General features: G+C 35.5%; 1 protein-coding gene across 6 annotated transcripts in view; it reads right to left on the bottom strand.

Moving 5' to 3' along the window:
- GRIP1 (glutamate receptor interacting protein 1) overlaps positions 1-21,388 on the bottom strand; it is a 773,529-nt gene that overhangs the window by 32,251 nt on the left and 719,890 nt on the right. For 3 of the 6 annotated variants that reach the window (XM_031938371.1, XM_031938365.1, XM_031938366.1), the window contains 6 exons: positions 20,888-21,032; positions 15,994-16,133; positions 15,585-15,779; positions 5,468-5,615; positions 3,304-3,415; positions 3,140-3,184 (listed from right to left, as the gene is read on the bottom strand). In XM_031938371.1, the coding sequence (XP_031794231.1) occupies positions 3,140-3,184; positions 3,304-3,415; positions 5,468-5,615; positions 15,585-15,779; positions 15,994-16,133; positions 20,888-21,032 (785 nt within the window). The remainder of the gene's footprint in view (positions 1-3,139; positions 3,185-3,303; positions 3,416-5,467; positions 5,616-15,584; positions 15,780-15,993; positions 16,134-20,887; positions 21,033-21,388) is intronic. The other 3 variants (XM_031938368.1, XM_031938369.1, XM_031938370.1) reach the window with 3 other exon arrangements.

Genomic DNA, 21,388 nt, shown 5'->3' with positions numbered 1-21,388 from the left:
CACACAGTTTTGAAGTTAATATGAATCCTTATTTATGTGGGACTTCCTGATTCTAGATCCAGAGTTCTATCTACTGTGCTTCTATATGTTCATATATCAATTTACCAAGATCACTTAAATCTGTCATCTTTAGTTCTTCCTTTGCTGACATCTCTGCTCCCTATTTACATTTCCATTAGGTAGCAGGAAATCCTGAAATATCCAAAAACTTAATCACTTTATCTCTCCTGGGGTACATTTAAGCAAGGTTTGTGGGAAGAAAGTTAGGAGGGAGAGAGAATGTTTGACAAGTGAAGTTCCCATTCTTGTCTCCACATTTTGATTTTGTTTAAAGTGAATTATAAGAATGTGAGAAAATACAAAGATAAGAATAAATATACATAGTATGTATGCAAAAACAAGAATAAAAGTACATAGTGTCACTGATCCTAATATTTCTATTGTTACTGTCCAGCTACAATTATGTATGCTCTTGTATCATTATCCAGCACTGCTTATATATATTTCCTATGTATTTCAGTAAAGTTTTGCTTTGCACAAAATACATCATATCACACATACACACAAGTGATTTTGTTTGTTTTTTCTGAGATGCCATTAAATGGAAAAGAACTCTGGACTGGGGGTTAAGAGATAAAGGGTTTTAGTTTTCACTCATCTGACTGTAAACTTGGCTAAATCACTATCTCTCTGGGTATTAATTTTCTCACTTATTACATAAAGAAGGAGATTGGGATAATCTCTAAATTAGTTTCCAAAAGTTTATAGTTAATGAAATGACAAAATTCAGGCTTTTCTTATAGGTTATGTGAAAGTATAAGAGGTTAAAAAGAAACAGAATGAAAGCAAACATGCTAATTAGCTCCTAGTTTATGCTGTTTATTTTTTGCTAATCATTTGACTGAATTAAGATTTCCTGCCTTCATAATTATAAAAATGATTAAAGATATATTTGTATATATAAAATTAACTATATAGTCAATACAAAATATGTAATATGTTAATATATTAATGAATTTATACTAAATTATGTATTAAATAAATATATAAATTAAATAATATATTAGAAGTTAAAGGTATATAAAATATAATGTATTAAAATTTTGAATTAAGCTTTTTAAAAATCTTAAAACAATATAAATAACAGTCATTGTTAATAATTATTGTGTGTATATGAGGATATGTATAGGAATTTCACAACTGGTATACTAGTTTTGTCCATAGTTTTCACATGAATATTTTAACCAATGCACTGGATCATACCTTTATTTCTTCTTGCTTATAAAACTGTAAAACAAAACTCCAATTTATGAATTTTCTACTAGTTTTTGTTGTTGTGAACTTTAGCCTCTATTCACTCTATATTCAGTATTTGGTATAATACACATAATAGTAACCTAATAAATGTTTATTGATTCACTGACTATTGACTATATATTGGGTATGTGGATGAATTTATTATTTACTGGTATGGGGAAATTCTCAGTGAGGAAACTTTTCTTACTAATTAGCTTCACCTTTATAACTTACAGTTTTTGAGGATGGCCCAAGGCACTGAGAATTTACTGGTCCTAGATCACATAGCAAAAAAGTATCAGGAGAAGGATCCAAACGTGAGGTTTTTCTGATTCCAGAGTTACTATATCACATGGTTGCTCTACACATCTAATTTAATTTTTGTATTTCCATCTCCAAGGGACCCAAATAACTAAAGCAGTATCAAAGCATCCCTATTGGCTTCAGCATCTTGGTTCCTCCTGCAACCATCTATCCTAAAGTATCCTTTCATGAGAGAACAATAACTCTTTGAAAATGCACTCCCATGGCACTAACAGCTTCTACAGATTGGAAAAGGGTTTACTGGAGAAGGGTCTATTATTCTTTGTAGTCTTACTCAAGACCAGAAAGCATCCTAATAAAGAATGGAAAGGTTATCTGAACCAAAGCATTCTTGTAAAAGACAATGCCAAGGCTGGTTTTTGAAGGTAACAAAACCAAATTAATTTGCATTCAATATGTAAGAAAGATGGTAAATGTTCCTATGAACCAACCGTTAGATAGTTTTGAGTTCTGCCATGTGTGAAATTTTAAAATCCACAAAGAGAGACTCTTCTAATCTCAATTTGCTTGAATTCCAATGTTGTCATCCACTTCCCTTTCCTTGAACTGGGCTCTGAACAACAGAAACTGAGACATTAGCTTGTGAGATCATGCCATATGAAACGACAGAGTTTATAAATCCAAATTCATAATTGCTCTCGACAACCCTACTTGCAAATACACACAATATTAGAATCACATCAAAGGTCCATCCATGCAAGATAGAAGCAACGTAATACAGGGACATGGGGCACAACATCACCTTAGCACCAAGGGAAGTTTCTCCCCAATTACGCCATTCACATTCCTTACAATTGCTGAGGGACTCTAAGTGACGTCAGAATGAAAATGACATCCTGCCACTTTTTGTAGTCCCACAAAATTTAAAAGAACATAAAAGGAATAGTCTAGGACGTCTCACTCCAAAGTGTGAATGCTGCTGGAATATTAATTGCTTTGATTAAAGAAACACTCTGGGAAGGTACTAGTAAAAGATGGATTCAATTATTACACACCATCTCACTCCCCCTCAAATTTACACTAAATAAAGCAAGCAAAGAATCAGGATTTGCAATTAACAGCAAGGCATTATGTGATTATTTTGGCTGCTTAAAAAAAATTGTCAGCTGTGCTCATTCACCAGCTGCCACATTACCTATTTTAAGTACAAAAAGCAAGCAAAAATTTCCTCTTATGTTCCTCTTAATGACCGAATTAGTTTCTATACCAGATACAAATGCTATCATGCCAAGGAACTCTTCTAAACCAGCTTAACAGAATGGGATGCACGGCAGCTGTGAAACCAGGTTTGGATTTTTGGTTTTTGGTTTTTGTTAGCAATCTGGTGGGAAATGCTGCATGTGCAGTTGGGATTAGCAGCGCAGGATGGCAGAAGCTACAAGTCAGAAAGCCTTGAGGGTGGAAATGGGAGAATAAATCATTTCAGCAGCATTAAAAAAAAATCAAATTGCTTTCTGGAGGGCAGGGGGCAAGGAAGGCAGCTTCACAAGCAAAAAATATTAACATAAAGGGTAGGTACCAAGAGAGTCATGTTTCTCAAACACAGACGCCTGTCCGCTTTCTCCTGTGGAGAGGGGTTAAAGCTTTTAAATGAGCTGGAGTGACAATGCAAACTGATAAAGGTAAGAAGGACCAAAAAAATGAAAGTTGGCTGGAATCAGTGATAGGCAAGGTTGGTACTACCTCGAGCTCTCTTAGGATTCCTGACTGTCCACAGGTTTCTAAGTCCTCCAGCGCCTGAGACCAGAAATTCTCTTCCTGTTCCCCATCAACATTGTTGTGGGTTCCTGGAAAGCTGTGAACACACAAGAGCTTGGTTAGACTCAGCCATCTAAGTTGACAATGTCTTTGTCCCTGAATCAAAATTCTAACAACATATGTTTATCACTGATGGAAACAGAGAAATTAGTGTAGAAATGTGGGAAAAGGACCAGAGAGATAGCTGGGAAGTTGTGTGTGTGTGTGTGTGTGTGTGTGTGTGTGTGTGTGTGTGTATTTGTGTGTTGGATAGGGGACAGACCTTCAATTTTAGGAATTTACACTGGTACAAATACTGATCATTTGTTGAAATCAAGATCCTTTGGCAGTGGGTCAGCATGGTACTATGGACAGAGGGCTGCATTTGGATTCAGATCCTGAGTTCAAATCTTAGATAAGCCATTTCCTATCTGTAATCCTGCTCAAGTGATCTCCCCTTTTCTTTCTGGACTTCAGTCTCAACTGTCAAATGAGGAAGTTGTACTAGATGACTAATTCTAGTTCTAGATCTATGTATGATCTTGTGATTCTGCCCAGTAACATTTACCAATGAGCCTGGCTATCGAATTAAAGAAACAGTACAAAAGAAACTGAAGTCACCTAGGTGGTACAGTGGATAGTGTCAAGACAGTAGTCAGGAAGATCTGAGTTCAAATGCAGCCTTAGAATTCTACTACTAGTGTGATCCTAGGCAAGTCACTTAATTCTATTTGCTTACTTATTTGTAAAATAAGTTGGAGAAGAATATGACAAATCATCCCAGTATTTTTGCTGGGAAAACCCCAAATGGGGTCATGAAAAGTTGGACATGAGTGAAATGACTCTACAACAAAAGAAAACTGAGGCTATTGATTTTCAACTAATCACATTGTTCCTACTGGGAGGGAAATGATCAACGTTATGCTGAAAAATTACTAAAATTCCTAAAGGAGGTCAAATGGACGAAGCCATGGGCTTGCAACTTTTCCCTCCATCAAAACAGATTTTTAAAAAATTCATTTGCCTTAAAACATGCTTTCTTGGAACACCAAAGTGAAAAAGGACTTCTTGGCCCAAAGCACCATCTTGAATATGTCTTTGCTAATTCGCAATTACTAATGTGGTCTCACTCAGTTTTCAGTAAAATGGAAGGGAGAAGCAAAGGTTCCTAGACATTATATAGTGAGAAGTTGAATTTCAGAAATAATATTCACTAATGAGAATCAGTCCTATTACTGTTCTCATTAGGTGTGATTTATTATATTTTTCTTTGTTCTAGGCAAACTTTATAGGAGTATAGAACATCCCTTCCATGTCTAAAATGTGCTTCCTCCTTGCATTTGCTTCTTAGAATTATTAGCTCCCTTCAAAGATCAGCTCCAATGGTTCTTCCATGAGGTTTTTTTCCTAATCCCCAAGTCATTATTATACTCTACTTCTAACCCTCAAATTAATTTGTTTACAAATGTTTATTGTATATATTATTTTCTTCCAGTAGAATGAACCTTCTGAGGGCAGGCATTGTTTCATATTTCTTTATGTATTACGATTCCTAGGAGAGTATTTTGAATTTCTTTTGGGATTGTACATGTTATTTTATTGGTAGAGTGAACTCTAGATGAAAAAAAATTCTTTAAATGAAGATATGAACCCAGGTTTTCTTAACTCCATTCTACCACTGGTGTATATTGACTGTATGATCCTAGGTAAGTCAACCTTTGTGTTCCCAGGCAACTCTCAGAAGCCTTAAATTGCTGAAAAATTGCATATTCTTGATTACACTGCCTGGCATAGAACAGGCACTTAAAAAATGTTTGTTAAAATCAAATTGCACCATACAGTTGATTCCATAGCTTTATGTACTTTGCTCAGCATTATAGTATTGACCATATCACTCTTATACATTGTATTACGATTTTATTATATATATATATATATATATATATATATATATATATATATATATATATATATATATTTAATAAGCCCAAGAAATTTGGGCAATTCTGAAGAAGAGCAAGACCATGGGAAGAAAGAAAGCACAGATTTGTCCTGAATGACCAAGCAGGGGAAACTATTGGAAGACACACATCTTCACATAAAGTCTTACCCACTAGTTGTTGGTCTTTCCCATTCATAATCACTCAGATCCACTTCTTGATTCAGTGTCTTGCTTGTTGGGGACAAACCACTTCTTTGTTTAGGATTTCTCCATTCAAATGCATTGAAATTGGATCCTGAAGCCTGGAGGCCAGGGCCTAAAAATTTAAGCAAGGAATTATATTCTAATTTTGAAGAAAGGACATTTTGAAATTAATGTAGTCAAGTTTCTGGTTCATCTTGGCCTTGTAGTATTTTGTGGTTGTCTCTCTGCCTGCATTGTGAAAATGTGTAAAGAAACTGACCAATATGGACTAATGTTGGTAGGTTAGTGTAGAATATTAAGATAATGATAAAATTTAAAATATCTTACATATATCTTTGACCATTGTCTCATCCCTTGATGCTTTTTCCTTCCATGGCTTCCATGCTATTCCTGGATCACTTCCTGTCTATACATGGTCTTTTAACCTTAACTTCTAAAAGTGGAATGTCCCCCAAGCCTCTCCCTTTGAAGCTCTTTAATCTCAACATTCTTTTCCTTGACAATTGCATCTACTCCCATGGCTTCAATAATCAATCTTATGTTGATGATTCTCAAATCAATATATTCAGTGCCAATTTCACTTTTGATCCATAAACTTGCATTTTCAACTATACTCAAATATCCTTAAACATATTCAAGTCTGAACTTGTTTCTTCCCAAATCCTGATTTTCTTCTCTTTTTCCCCATTTCTGTGTATGGCACCATCATTCTTTTAGATAGACATGTTTGAAAATTCAGTCATCTTTAATTCTTTTCTCTTCATCATCCTCCATATTCAATTAACCATTTGTCAAGTTCTGCTGATTGTTGAAAATTTTCTTATTTATCCTTTCTTTTCTCCTTACTCAGATACCATCTTAATACAGGTTCCTTGCTGTCCTTTGAATGAACTCATTTAATAGACTCCTAATTGATTCTCCTGAGGTATCATGACTTAATGGAAAGAACACACACCTTGGAATCACAGGACCTGAGTACTACAAATTATGAGACTGCCTACATGTCCTGCGGCTAAGTGACCTTGGGTTAGTCCCTTAATTTATTTGTATGTTTCTTCATTTGCAAAGGAAGAAATTGGTCTAGAAGACCTCTAGGTCCCTTCTCAATCTATGATTCCATGATGCTTCATACCATCATCAGAATAATTTTCCTTATGCAAAGGTCTGTTCATGTCTTCTGTTTAAAAATTTCTGGAGGCTCCCTCATTGCCTAAAAATTAAAACACAAAATCCTCAGTTTGGTAACCAAAACAAAACTGGGTGAATAGTCACTTCTTGAACTGGTCCTATCCTTTCTTGCTTCTGCATCCTTATACAGACTATTCTCAAGTTTGGAATGGACTCCCTCTACTTTTCTGCTTGCTGAAATTCTTTTCTTTAAGACTCAGTTCAGATAGCATCTTCTCCATATTTTCTGAGCTCCCTAGTTCAAATGATGCTTCTCATGACATGTTTCTCATAACATTTTCTCTGAATTTTTCCTTTGTACTTAATCACATTTTGTCAATCAATTGTATTTATTTGTATATATGCTTTATCTTTCTTGTTGGATGATAAGGTCCTTGAAGGTAGAGCTCATTATACTTCCAGCATTTAGCAAAGCACCATGTATGTATTTAACTGAATTCATAAATATTTTTACAACTAAAAAAATTTCCTTATTAAATCATTTGAACTATAAAAACCCAGCCAGATTTCTTCGATTCTATCCCAAAAGATATCTGACCCACTCCAACTATGTGTACACACTTCCCCATTTGCTAATTCCACTTCACATATTTTCTTCCCCCAGTGGAGTGTAAGTACCTTAAGGGAAGGAACAGTCTTACTTGCTTATATTTGTATTCCCAGTGCTCAATATGGTACTTGATGTATAGTAACACTTAATAAATGCTTATATCTATCTACATCTACCCACCTACCATCAATTTATACATCTATCTATTCATCTATCTACCAGTCTCTCTCTTCTCAGTCTTGATCTCTCTCTGTCTCTGTCTCTCTGTCTCTGTCTCTCTCGCTTTCTCTCTCTCTCTCTCTCTTGCATAATATAGTATTAGTCTATTGGAAAACTGGTGTACTCCTCCTACTACAACTATTTATTATTGTTGTTGTTGGGAAGGAAGGCCATCTAACTAGTAGTCTTGTACTCTTTCCTTTATATAGGTTCTGATAACACCTTAAATTTGATTAAGAATAAAATGGCAGAAAGTGTAAGTTTTCAAAAAAATGTATTTTTGTTTTATTACACTGAATGAAGCCTAGATATCTTAGAGATTATGGAAGCACTCATAATTAATGCCAGAATTTCCCATTATTGTCACACAATATGCTGTGTATAGAGAGACACATACTAGGAATAGCTTTCTCATTTAAATTTTCTCCTCTCTGATAGCATTGAAGTTAAATACTTAAAGAATCATGGAGGGCAGGAGCTATCCATGAGTCATGTTGACCAATGACCCTTAGTAGCACTATACAATTAATAAGGTACATATATAAGAACATGTGGGGACAAATGCCTCTAAATTTTTATTCCACCATCTACCATCATGTTTTCCCATAACTGCTATAAATACATAAGGAGATTCTTAGATCTGGTGTCTATATAGTCTAAGAAAAGCATAGTACTTGAAGGGTAACAGTCCTCTCATCCAAGATTTTGTTCCCAAGGTCTGGGACACAACTCACTGACACATACTGAAAGCATTCTTTATTAGCCTTCAGTCTGGTGAGCTCATACTTTATAACAATGCAGAACTTAGGAAATATTTACAGTTCAATATTTCATCCTTTTTCTCTTGACAGCAGCAGAAATGTGATTAGCTGGTTGATAAGAAGCCATGTGTGTGATGAATGTGTATTTTGCCACCTATGAGGCTGAATTATACTTCACTATGAGCAGCCTCTCTTCAAGAAGAGAAATAATAGGAGTATAACTATAGGATATTCCTAGTCTATAGGCAGGCTCACCTTTTTTTTATCCTTTGAACTAAAAAGAGAACTGTAAAAGATCAACTTCTTGTTCTGGAAGAAGGGATAAGGAAGGCCTGTACTTGTTTAAAACATTTCAGGAACCTCCTTTTGAGAATAAAATCAATGCAATGATTTAGGACCATTGGGTCCTAAATATTCATTTCCAAATCCAAAAGAAATTCTGAATTGTTAAGACTGTGTCATTGGATGAAAGAGTTTGCTTTAATTTGTTCTGGTAGCAGAACAAGAGATTACCGATGAGTCAGTATCAATTCACAGCTGTTTGGGAAAATCATCTTTAAATACTTTTCAAATATATAACAATTTGCAACTTTTCTGGAGCATTATTTACTGTAATGGCAATATCAGGTGATAAGAAATATAAAGGGATTTGTATTGGGGGAGGGGAGTGTGTGTGTCAAGAACTGTCCACCAAACTTAGTGACAGAAAATCTAATTTCTAGTTTTAGCTGTGTGTATCTCTGTTAGAGGTTGTAGTTCATTAGATGAGAAAAGGGGAAAAGGACTTCTTATTATAAAAGGTCTCCATCAGTATAGTAGATGGGTCAAAAAGAGATATGGCTGACACTATAGTTTACATTTCTACAATACTGCTCCCTGCTTCCAATTACCTCCAATTTACCCTGTACCCATCTTGTTTATGTATAGCTGTTTTTTTTAACTCATAAGAAGTTTTATTTTTTCTTTTTTTTTTCTTATAGCTTTTTATTTAGAAGTTATATGCATGGGTAATTTTATAGCATTGAAAATTGCCAAACCTTTTGTTCAATTTTTCCCCTCCTTCCCCCATCCCCTCCCCCCAATGTCAGGTTGACCAATACATGTTAAATATGTTAAAGTATAAGTTAAATACAATATAAGTATACCATATAGCTGTTTACATGCCTCCCAATGAGGAGGAAAGCTCCTTAAAAGTTTTTTTTTTATTTTTTTTGGTATTCCTAATGCTTAGCACCAGTGCCTAGAACATAATAAACATTTTACATAAATCCTTGTTTAACAAACTGATGGCCTCCTACTTGATACTCTTACTAGTAAGAGCCATGTTTTTTTAAGTTGTCTCTACTCATTAAATATATATATATATATATATAAATTATATAAAAATATATATATATATATATATTTTTTTTTTGGTGAGGCAGTTGAGATTAAGTGACTTGGCCAAAGTCACACAGCTAGTGAATGCTAAATGTCTGAGGCCAAATTTGAACTCAGGTCCTCCTGACTCCAAGGTCAGTGCTCTATGCATTGTGCCATCCAGCTGCCCCAACAATAATTTCAATAACAACAAAAAAACACTTGTAAGGAATATACAAAAATTCCTACAGTGGCAATGTCTAAAAATGTTTGTCTCCTGCATTTTAAATCAATCATCTCTGGAAGAGGGAGACCTCTTCGGTACTCCCAGATAGTGAGGAGTTTTTTTTTTTTTTTTTTTGGCATGGTTCAGAATTTTTGAGTCTTTCAAATTTTTTATAATTTTGTTGTTAATATATAAATTGTCTTTCTTATTTTGGTTCAATTCATTCTATATAGATTCATAGAGATTTTTCTTCCCAATTTCTTCTTCATTGATAATATAACTGAACAGACAAAAGTTGTAAAAGCACTTGAAAATAGTTACCTCACTCCAGGGTGACATGAATTCTTTGAGATCATATGTTCAACAAGTTCTGAGTTCACATTGGTATACATTCATCCCTCTAGTATTTATTTAATTCCAAAAGGATTCTGAGAGAATTTGTCAAATATCTTATAGAAATTAAAATATATTCAGACTACAGTGTTTTCTTGTTCTACAAAGTATATAAACTATCAAAAACGGAAACTGAGGGTAGGGGGGTGGTGATTTCTCAGACATAGTCCCTGAGAAACCTTAGTGATCACTGTTTCCCTCTCTAAATACATTCCAACTGTGTCTTCCATAACCCATTCCAGAATTTTGCTAGGAATTGACACTGAGTTCACTAGCCTATAATTTAAAGAATCCATTTCTTCTCCTCTGAAAACCAAGATATTTGCCCGTTTCCAGTCTTGTTCTTCTATTATCAACCCGTTTTCAAACATGACAGAGAATGGTTCAACAATTAAATTTGAAAGCTCTTTTATTGACTTGGAATGTTGTTCACTGGAGGGAAGTGACTTGAGGAAAATTAGACCTTCTTCTGCCATGTTATAATTTAATCACTGGAGGCAAGTAACTTGAAGAAAAGTAGAACTTCTAACCATTTTATAATCTAATAACTCATCTTGAGTTTCATTTTCCTCTTAACTCTTTATAACTCTCAATTTAAAGAGTATTCTTTTGGTAGAGAAAACAGATAGTTACCTAGTTCTGCTTACTGCATCTAAGCAGAATAAGTGAAAACCCTATCCCTTATGACAGGTGAAAAATGGAAGGATGTGCAATTTGCCAAGTTCTCCCTCCCTCCCCCAGACTAAATATCAGTTTCTTTAACTGATGTGACATACTATGGAATCATTTCATCATTCTACTTGAACTCCTCTGGACATACTCTAGTTTGTCAATGTCCTTCCTAAGATGTGGCACTGAGAGCTTAAAAACACCATTTCAGATGTGACCTGGGCAGGATTCTCACCTCTCCTCTTCTGGGCATTTTGCCTCTACTAATGTAGCCCTAGAATGCATTAGCTTATTTTGCCATGAAACACGATTCATTAAGTTTCTATTTAAATTAAAATCTCAATTCTTTTTCTCATTAACTTCTATATAAGCATGCCCCTGCCATCCTAAATGCATGTAGTTGATTTTTTTTTTTAGAACCAAAGTGTAGGATGTTATATCTATCCTTACCTTTTTTCAACTTATTAGATTCAGCTCACCATTCTACTCCTATTTAGGTCCCTTTGGATCTCAAAACTGACATCTCATGTCTTAACTATTCCTCTCACTTTGTCCCCTGAAAATTCAGCAACTGTGACATCATCTATGCTTTCATCCAAGTCATTGATTAAAGTGTAGACAATAGGGCTGAGGATATATCCCTGTGGAAATCCACTAGACACTTCTCTTAAGGTCAGTGCTAATCAATGAATTGTTACTCTTTGTACCCAGCCATTAGACTAGGTTTGAATCTATTTAACTGTACTATTATCTATATTTCTTCTCATCCTTGTCCAAAAGGACTGTATGAGATATCTTTTCAAATGCTTTCCTAGAATCTAGGACTATAGTATTTGTTTCATTCCCTTTTTATTAATTATCCTAGTAATTATCACTTGATGAATGCCTATTATGAGAGCCCCTTTTTAGATGATCACAACCTATCATTTTAATAGAAGGTTCAAGAGTTTTGTCAGGAATCAAAGTTAAGCTCACAAGGCTATCATGGTCAGATTTCTCTTTAGAAAATAAGGACATTTTCTTTCTGATTTTGTGAAAACACCTCCTCCTTTAGGTTCGTGGATTTCCTTCCAAGTATATGTTCCAAATATCCAATATTAGTCTGCTACCTGTTTAATCTATTCTGTTTCTGTTGAATAAGGTATTCCCTTCTATAGTGAGAGTCTGATTCAGACTTACTGTAGTGTTCACATACGTTGGTTTTATGGTTAGATTTCAGGGGGACTATGAACTTGAATGAGAAAAATTATATCTTTATTTATACTGACTTCTAATTGAAATTTAGCAGGTCCTTTAATTATGAATATTAGCAAGAAAACAATATTCTGAAAAGGGGTATAAGAGGTTTCATTAGACTGTCAAAGTATAGCTATGAAATGGAAAAAAATTAAGAAAGAATCTTTGTTCCTAGGTGCTCACCTATCAAGTCTTGGATATCTATAAAATGAAATTTATCTCTTAATCCTTAGAGCTCTATTTCACTGTGTTTATTACCCATATTTGTGCATTAATGTATAGACATCCGAAGCTCTGAGTTTTATTGTTATATTCTTGGATGTTATTTGTGAATTAGTGATCTTCTTCACAAATATTCTTCCTATATTATAGCTGTCTTTGTGACATCTGCTGGTGAATTATTTTTTTCTCTTTCCCTTCATTTTCACTTTACTTCCTAATCCCTACTTTTCTTCCTGATCAGAATAAATTACAACCTTATCAGAATTCAATATTTAAAATCTTCACAATCCTTTTAAGCAGTTTTATAGTTTCAGTGTATGGGATCTTTTGTATCCTTTTTCTGAATTCTGAAATATATTCTCCTAAAATTTACATTAGAGGTCACATCCTGTGTTGACTTTTTTTCCTTTATCTATCACAAACTACTTCCTCCCACAGTTTCACCAACCAGTTCTTCCTTTTAGTCAAAATCAGGTCCTGAATACTGTTTCTCTTTATTGTTTCCTTTACCCTTTGAAAGGTGAAATTATCAGTATTTGCTTTGCTTTTAGTCTGAGAAAGACCTCCAACAGATTTTCCAATAGCTGAAGTTCCCTGACACAGCTATGTCTCCAGGTTTGCCTTTCATTGGAATCCTCCAGCTGGCAAGGTGGGTTTCAGCCTCACTGTCATATGATGTCTATCTCTCTTTTTCTTTGATTCTTATACTTCCCAGTTCAGATTTATGAATTCCCATACCTGAGGTTAATATCTTGGTCATATCTTCTAATAATGATGATAATAACAGCTAGCATTTATGTCTGCAAAGAACTTTACAAATACTATTTCCTTTGATTCTGACAGCAATTCTGGGAGGTAGATGCTATTCCCAATCTTACAGATGAAGAAATTAAGGCAGAATGAGATTAGGTGATTTTTTTCCAGAGTAACCCTGCCAAATTGTCTATGATTCTGGATTTTAACTTAGTTCTTCCTGATTGCAAGTCTAACACTCAATCCACTGGGCCACTTTACTCCCTCTTATCTGCCATCTATCTTGTCTGTCATTCTTGAATAAGTTATATTATATTCCACAAAGTCTAAAAATTTCCCTTCATATGATTCCTCTGGCCCTAATCCCCCTAATATTGGCTACTTCAGGAGAATAGATGAGTTCCTTGAGATCAAGGACTGTCTTTTTTTTGTCTTTTTCTATATCTTCAATATTTATCTTAGGCCCTGGCAGACAGAAGGCCCTTAATAAATGCTTGTTGACTTGATAAAAAAAAATGAAGTTTTCATTAACTCTACTACAATGAGCACTTATTAGCAAACACCAACTTTTACCTGACAGCATACTTAGCTCACAGAGGGAAAATGAACATTTTTCAAGTGCGAATTTCACAGTCTGGCCCATGATTGCTTTTCCTGTGTAGTTTCAGAGATCAAGTAGAAGAAGGCTACTCCCCAGGATTTGTATAATGAAGTTCCTTCTGGCCACTTGTGGTTCTTGATTCAAGGGAATCTACTAGTGGATTTCCTCCCTGAGCAGTTCTAATCTTACAAGGTCAAAGGAACCTTTGTAGCCTTATGGGTAGTGAGGGCCTCTGGAGGATAAGCCATACTCAGCTATATTGAAACAATAGACCTTTTTTTTCCCCAAAGTTCTCCTGAGAGAAATTTCACCAAATTTCAGTCTAAGTTGTCATTTGGCAATATGGGTCATTTAACTAATGCTAATGGGAAAGTGGAATGACATAAGTAAATGAAAAATAAGATAAATCTTAGTAGATAATATTTCAGTGAATAAATCTCAATAAAACTCAAACTGCTCTCAACGTGTTCAAAATCTTTCTTCTCTTAAAACTTCAGCAGTTTCTAGTAAGTAGCAAAATCAGCAAGACAATGGAGCTACACCACAACCAGACAATTAGGATTTCTGAGACTCAGAACTGCTCGACATATCAGTGATCCTTTGAGAGCAGACTAGTCGAATTTGGGGATGCCTGTAGCTTCCAGAAACTACACAACCAGCTTTGATCAGCTCAAGGGCAACCTTGAACAGAAACTGCAGACTAGAGACTTTGCTTGAGTATTCTAAACATCCTGATGCCTGGCTTATAGTGCCTACAAATATCTTCATCCTTAACCATCCTTCCCTCTGCTGTGTCTGAAAGCCTCTAGAAACTATAATATCTCATCCTTATTCATGATAGATGGATAGACAGATAAAGTCAGCTTTCTTTGCAAATGCACCTGTCCTGGCAAAGGGTGCTGAATTAGAAAGCCTAGCAATCTCTCTTCCATAGATCTTTTACTTAAATCAGGATGGACAAAAGACAAGCAAAAACCTCGACCACACACAGACTTAGGGATCCAGTGAAGGGCATTAGTATATCAAAGGACTTCCTGCATATGATTAATTATTAAACAATTGAATAAAGCAATAAACTAGGTGGCAGGTATAACTTTATCAGTCTTGAATGGAATTTATTCCCACATTTAAAGAAATATCTTTTACTAACCCTTGATGCTACTAGAAATATTTTGATATTCTCATGCTGAATTTAAAAAATTGAGAGAATACTCTATGTTTCATTCTGTCAAAGCTTTTCCTTAGGGATAAGCTCGATGCTGTTTTATGGTGTTTATGTCCTATCCATTGGACATAGATTGAGTTTTCATGTAGTTTGGATTCTTCCTGGCATAATTACAAGTTCTACAAAGGAAACCAAAGGTATTTATTTTAAAATAAATTATTACTACAAAATGATCCAATAATGCTTATTTAGAGCTGCTACCTAAAGTTCCAGCTCAAATTCCCAAGAAGGCAGGAATGAATGGATAACAAATCACCAGCTAATCTCTCATGCACACCTTCACACTTACCAATACATCTTTAAGGAAAGCAGGCTAAAAAGAAAAAAAAAGTGGGTCTGTCACCAGCAAACCACTTCAAATGCATACTCTGCTTCATATTAATCTAAATTTGAAGGACCAGCTCTATGAATCTAAATCCTTGGACAGCAGTACATCTACTGAGAGCCTATTAGTGTTTGATAAATGCTCACAACTTTTCAGTGCCTGGAAAGAATAACTCCCAAGCCTGCTCAGTGAGAGCATTAGCCTCTTGTGGCTTGAAGTGTAGGTGTACCAGAGCAGACAAGGAATCTGAAATCAAAGGAGGTGCTCTTGGAAGAGCAGGGGATGAGGATGGGAGGAAAGTGAGCTGCAAAAATGACAACTTCTCTGCTCCCCATTCCAAACCCTGAGATGTACCTTGACTTCCATAGCTGGTATCCATACCAGAGCTATCCCATGATTCAACAGCACTGTCCACGCTGGGTGCTGTAGCGCAGTAAATGTCGGAGTGTTTGCCTGGTTTCTGTGGAGTAGATGTTTCATCCTCTACATCACTCAGCTCACTTAAATGACTGGGAACGGGGAATTTCTTGGGACTTGATGCTGAATGGACTTTAAAGACAGGAAATTAATTTAAGCTTCAGAGCAAGGTTAAAGGAAAAAAAAAGTTACTCAATTCTCCCTTGACTGAGAACAACGGACTGGAAAGTCATTTCTGAAAAGTATACACACAAATGCACGTTTGGACATTGTTTTTGAGGGGAAGAAACACGGGGGTAATCATTAGCTGTCTGAGGAGCAGTACCATAGTTCTAGTTACACTCACCATCTGTCTGCTTCTTAATTTTCAAGGTGACAGTCTCTCCTGCCATCTGTAACAAATGAATGGCTTCACTCAAAGGTTTTCCCTTCAAGCTACTACTGTTGATGGCTAGGATTCGATCGCCAATGTGGATTGCACCAGTTCTGAAACAACAAATAAAACTTATTGGAAAGGTAAATATAGCCTCAGCTCTCCTCCCTATAGCAGGTCCTTGACATATTTCACAGAATCATAAAAAACACAGGACTGGAAAAGATCCCTAGGGATATTCTCATCTATTCTCTTCCAAGGCAACTGTTAAGATATAATTGCTTCTATTGGGCACTATTTGGTTTCTAACATTCAAAGAAAATTAAAGAAAGGATTTTAACTGCTATCCAGAATTATAAAACTTTTAAATCCCAACTATACTGAAACAATTTTTTAAAGCCTAAGGAAGCAAATAATAAATCAACATATAAATAAGCCAACATTTATGTAACAGTGTAACTTTCCCCCAAGGATTTCAAAGGTTTTGTGAAGAATTGATATCCCTGTTCTCCAGAAGTAGATTGTTGGACTGCCTTTGATGCAAAGTCTTACTCCAGGAGACACACATAAAACCACTTCTATAAAAGTACATGGGTTCATGATTCCAAAAATTTCATATTCACCACATGATTCAATTCAATTCAGTGATTTATTATTAAGTGCCTATTATGAGCTGGACACTATGCTAAGTGCTGGGGATCAAAAAAGAGGCAAAAGTCCCTGCCCTCATGGAACTTATATTCTAATGGGGAAGAGAACATGCAAACAAATATACACGAAGCAAGCTATATGAGATAAATAGGAAACAATTAAAAGAAGAAAAACACAAATTAAGAAGGATTAAGGGGTCAGCTAGCTGGCACAGTGGATAGCGCACTGGCACTGGAATCAGGAGGATCTGAATTCAAATCCTTGGATATTTATTAGCTGTGTGACTCTAGGTAACCACTTAAACTTGATTGCCTCCAAAGGAAAACCTTAAAAAAAGTGGGATTAAAGAAAGCTTCCTGTAGAGGAAGAACATTCCAGACATGGGGACAGGCAGAAAAAAATGCCCAGATGGAATACTCTTTTCCTATGGAATAGCAACTTGGAACTATTTTAGAATTCTGATTCTAGCTAAGGTACTACTTATATAATCTTGTAGTGTTCTTTTTTAAGCAGCCTCCCTCATGGGTCATAACCCAATTCTGCATTGATCACTGAAAAGGTTGTGAAGACAGTTTACTTTCTAAAAATACCCAATCTTCTTTTATAGTTACTATACAGCAAAGCTGGAATGAATAGTCTGAAAGTTAAGAGCATAACATTCAAAACTCACCATGAAAAATAGCTTTTTAGATCTAAAAGATGAGTTGACTATTTCCTTAGAATAGGATAGTGATAATTTTAAGTATATATATAAAAGAAAAAAAGTGAGTGTGTGTGTGTGTGTGTGTGTGTGAGAGAGAGAGAGAGAGAGAGAGAGAGAGAGAGAGAGAGAGAGAAAGCGATAAGGGATAAGGATTGGATCCTATGATTTCACTGGCAAAGGGAGCTCCCTGGTGAGGAAATACAATACAATGGAGTATATGAAAAGGCTATTATTATACTTGAAAGAGTATATGTGTATATTAATGTAATTCTGTTATAAGACTGTATAGGACAGGTTACAATTTTATGTTTGATGAGTTGAAATGAAAGCTGATTTCATTCATTTTGTTATTTGGCATGAGGGGATAGCACTTCACATTTATATAGTGATTTTTGATTTGCAAAAATCTTGTTATGCATAAAGGAAGGAAACAAGCATTTATATAGTACCTACTAGGTACCAGGCACTATGCTAAGTGCTTTGCAAATATCTCATTTGAACCTTATAAATAATAAGTAGATATTATTGGTATTATTACCTCATTTCATAGGTGGGAGAGAAAGGAAAGAGAATGAGCATTTATTTTGCCCCTAGCATGTGCCAGGAACTGTACTTAGTGCTTTACAAATATTAACTCAATTGATCCTCAAAACAATTCACTGAAGTAGAAGCTCTTACAATCCCCATTTTATAGATGAGGACATGAAGGCTTAGCAAAATTAAATGATTTGCCTTTGGTTACACAGCTAAGAAGTGTCAGAGATATGATTGGATTTTACATCTTTCTGACATCAAGTCCAGCACTCTATCCACTCTACCTGACTGGGCTGGAAATTTGTACATATTATATGAAAAAAATTTTTTTTTGCATTTGTTTGCAGAACAGTATTAGTGTTAGTCTGTAGCACACTATCTATGTTTGCCAATGTCATGTATATGGTAACACACCTGTAGTTGCCAATATCTGCTTTTAGACATGTGAGCTTATCAGATAGTCACATACACTTTTTCTTTTTCTGAGTGATTAGAAAGGAGGCACCAATAGAATACAAGATATAAAGTTAACCAATCAACCGATAAACATTTATCAAGCATCTACTTTATATCAGTCACTGTGCCAAGTACTGGGGACACAAAAAGAGGTGAAAGATAGTTACTACCCTTTGGGAACTTACAAATGAACACATACACAGACAAATCAAGCTATATCCAGAAAAAATAGGAAATAATTCACAGAGGGAAAGCACTACAATTAAGAGGGTTTGGGAAAGGCTTCCAATAAAAAGAAGGTTTTAGTTGGAACTGAAAGGAAACCAGAAAGATTAATTAGGAAATCCTGGTTTCAAACTCTTCCTCTGGCACTTACTAGTTGGGTGGACATGGTCATGTCATTAAATATCAATGAGCCTAGGTTCACAAAGCTGTTAGACTTATTTCTTTATAGTCAAGTTGTGAATCTCTGGCTTGGTGCAGAGAGTACTCCTACTAAAGAAATTGCCAATCCTTTTTGTGTGCAGAACACAGTCAGGATTTAGAAGTAAATAACAAGCTCTGTCTTATTAGCTTCAAGTCATAAATAGCACAACTAAATAGATTCTTGGTGGTTATTATGGTGGTTCTTGGCACTTGGTGGTTTATTTACAGTTCATCTTTAATAATATGTTGGTTTCATGATCTAAGTATTTTAAATCCATAGAGTAACTCCTTGGTCCCTAAGAGGTCAATAGATGATTTAAAAAAAAAAAGCCCTTCAATTTTAATATTATCTTAAGTAAAACCCAATTGGAAATGTAAATCTTTTGGGGAATAGAAGGAAAGAAATCGTAGGATGCATTATTGAGCTCTTAAAGAAAAGATTTTGGGATTGTTCTCTTCTTTTAGTTTCAATATTAGTGCCAGGGAGCCTTGAAACAGTTCTACAGTAAGTACTCACAGTAAGTAAGCAGAAAAGGATTAGGATTTTAGAGTTGGAAGCACTCTTGGAAATCATATCCAGCATTATTTTCATTTTTAAAGATGGGGAAATGGAAACCAAATGGGGCAAAGTCAAATGGATGGATTAGGAGGGAAGAAAAACTAAACAATAGACTGAATTTCTAAGCCCATGGAATATTCTAGCTTTCCCCAGGTACAAATCATAATTTATAACCTTGGAAATCCCTAGGAATTCAGTTCTCTTAAACTTTTCCACAGTTTCTTATGGCACAATAGTATTCCTTTATATTCATATAGTTTAATTTCTTTAGCCATTCTTGGACAAGGCTAGTTTAGAAGTCTTTTTTGCTTGACTTTTTAACTTATATTTTATTTTATATTTATTTACACATATCTATATATTTTATTTTCTAAGGAAGTGAAAGGAACAAAAGAAAGAAGAATAAATTGGTTGAAAAAAAAAGAACTTGAAAGGGTTAACAACAAAACCAAATGTTAGTGTTTCTTATAATGCTTTCAAACTTGCTAATCGCTTTACCTATTAATTTGATCCTCACAACAATTCTGTGATATGGCTGCTATTATTATTTTATTTTACAGATGAAGAAACCAAGACGCAGAAGGGATGAGAGCCAAAGTGTATTTTTGTATCGCCCCAAGCATTCTTGTAAGCCTTCTGGGCTGTCTGAGAACTTAAGTAGAGAAATGGTCATTCTAGTTTCAGAGCTTTAGAATACATTTTACCTGGAGATTTGGGGGGTTCGGCAGTTAATGAACAAAGTGGGGGAAGCAGGATGCTGAGCTGTCACCAGCTAGCAGTGCTTCTTTGGGCAAACCTTTTAATCTCTCTGAGGTTTTGTAACCCCTTCTGTCAACCTGACACGATACAAATCTTCCTTCAAAGGGCTGTGAGAAATACAGCTAAACTATTCGTCAACATAGTTCGTAAATTCCCAAAGGATCAGACCAACTCTGTGATGTTCCTCAGTGTCAAAGTGAGATAGCTTGGAAGCCTTCCCTGAACCCCCTCTTCTTCTTAAAAAAAAAAACTACTTTGTATTTTTATTCTATTGTTTATATGTCTTTGTTGTCTCCGCCATCAGAATAATCAGAATGATAACAACAATAACAGCTAACACGTGTATAAAACTTTATTATGTGTTCGGCACTATGCTAAGTGTTTCACAATTATTATTTCATTTAGCCCTCACAACAACCTTGGGAGATAGAGGCTCTTACTATCATTCCCATTTGATAGATGAGGAAACTGAGGCAAACAGGATAAAGTGACTTGCCCCGCATCCCACAGCTAGTAAGTGACTGAGGCTGGATTTGAACTCTAGGATTAGTGCTCTCTGCACTATGGTGCCACCTAGCGGTCCGAATGTAGGCTACTTCCAAGTAAAGACGGCTGCCCTTAGTATCTTTGTCTCCCCCAGACTTCTGCCACAGCAGGTGCTTAATACTCCCGGATAGATTCAGAGAGCAAGCCTTTCTGCAGGCGCAAGGGATCTAACCAGCGAGAGAGTGGGAGAAAGGAGCAAGTTATTGCGGGAAAAACAGGTTCTTCGGCTTTACCTTTCTGCTAGTCCTCCTTTGGTGAGACTGGAGATAATGATGGGATCAAAAGGCTCCTCTGTGCCCGAAATCGTGATGCCCAGGGGGCCTCCGTAGCGCTTGAGCTCCACCGTGTAAATAATGGCCCCGGAACTCTCCTGCTCATCTGAAGGAAAAGCAAAGGGCGTGAGACTGGGGGCCTGGGGCGGGTTCCGAAAGAAGCAAGAGTCCATGTATGAGCGTGCGTGTGTGTGTCCAAATATGTATGTATGTGTATATATATATATATATATATATATACACACACATATATATGTATATAGCGATATATGGGTAGAGATGTATGTGTGCAAATACTATGTGTATATGTCTTAAATGTATGTGTATATCTGCGAGTCTGTATAATTATACATATACACTGTATGTGCACATGTACATGCGTGTGTGAAATGAACATGTGTTTTATGTGTACAGATATGTGGGTTTATACTATATATGTATGCTGTGATATGTGTATATATT

The sequence above is a fragment of the Sarcophilus harrisii genome, chromosome 5 (genome assembly GCF_902635505.1).
Source record: "Sarcophilus harrisii chromosome 5, mSarHar1.11, whole genome shotgun sequence".
In the NCBI taxonomy this organism is placed as follows: domain Eukaryota; kingdom Metazoa; phylum Chordata; class Mammalia; order Dasyuromorphia; family Dasyuridae; genus Sarcophilus; species Sarcophilus harrisii.
Note: the sequence above shows the minus strand (reverse complement) of the source record. Positions and strands in the feature narration are given on the sequence as shown.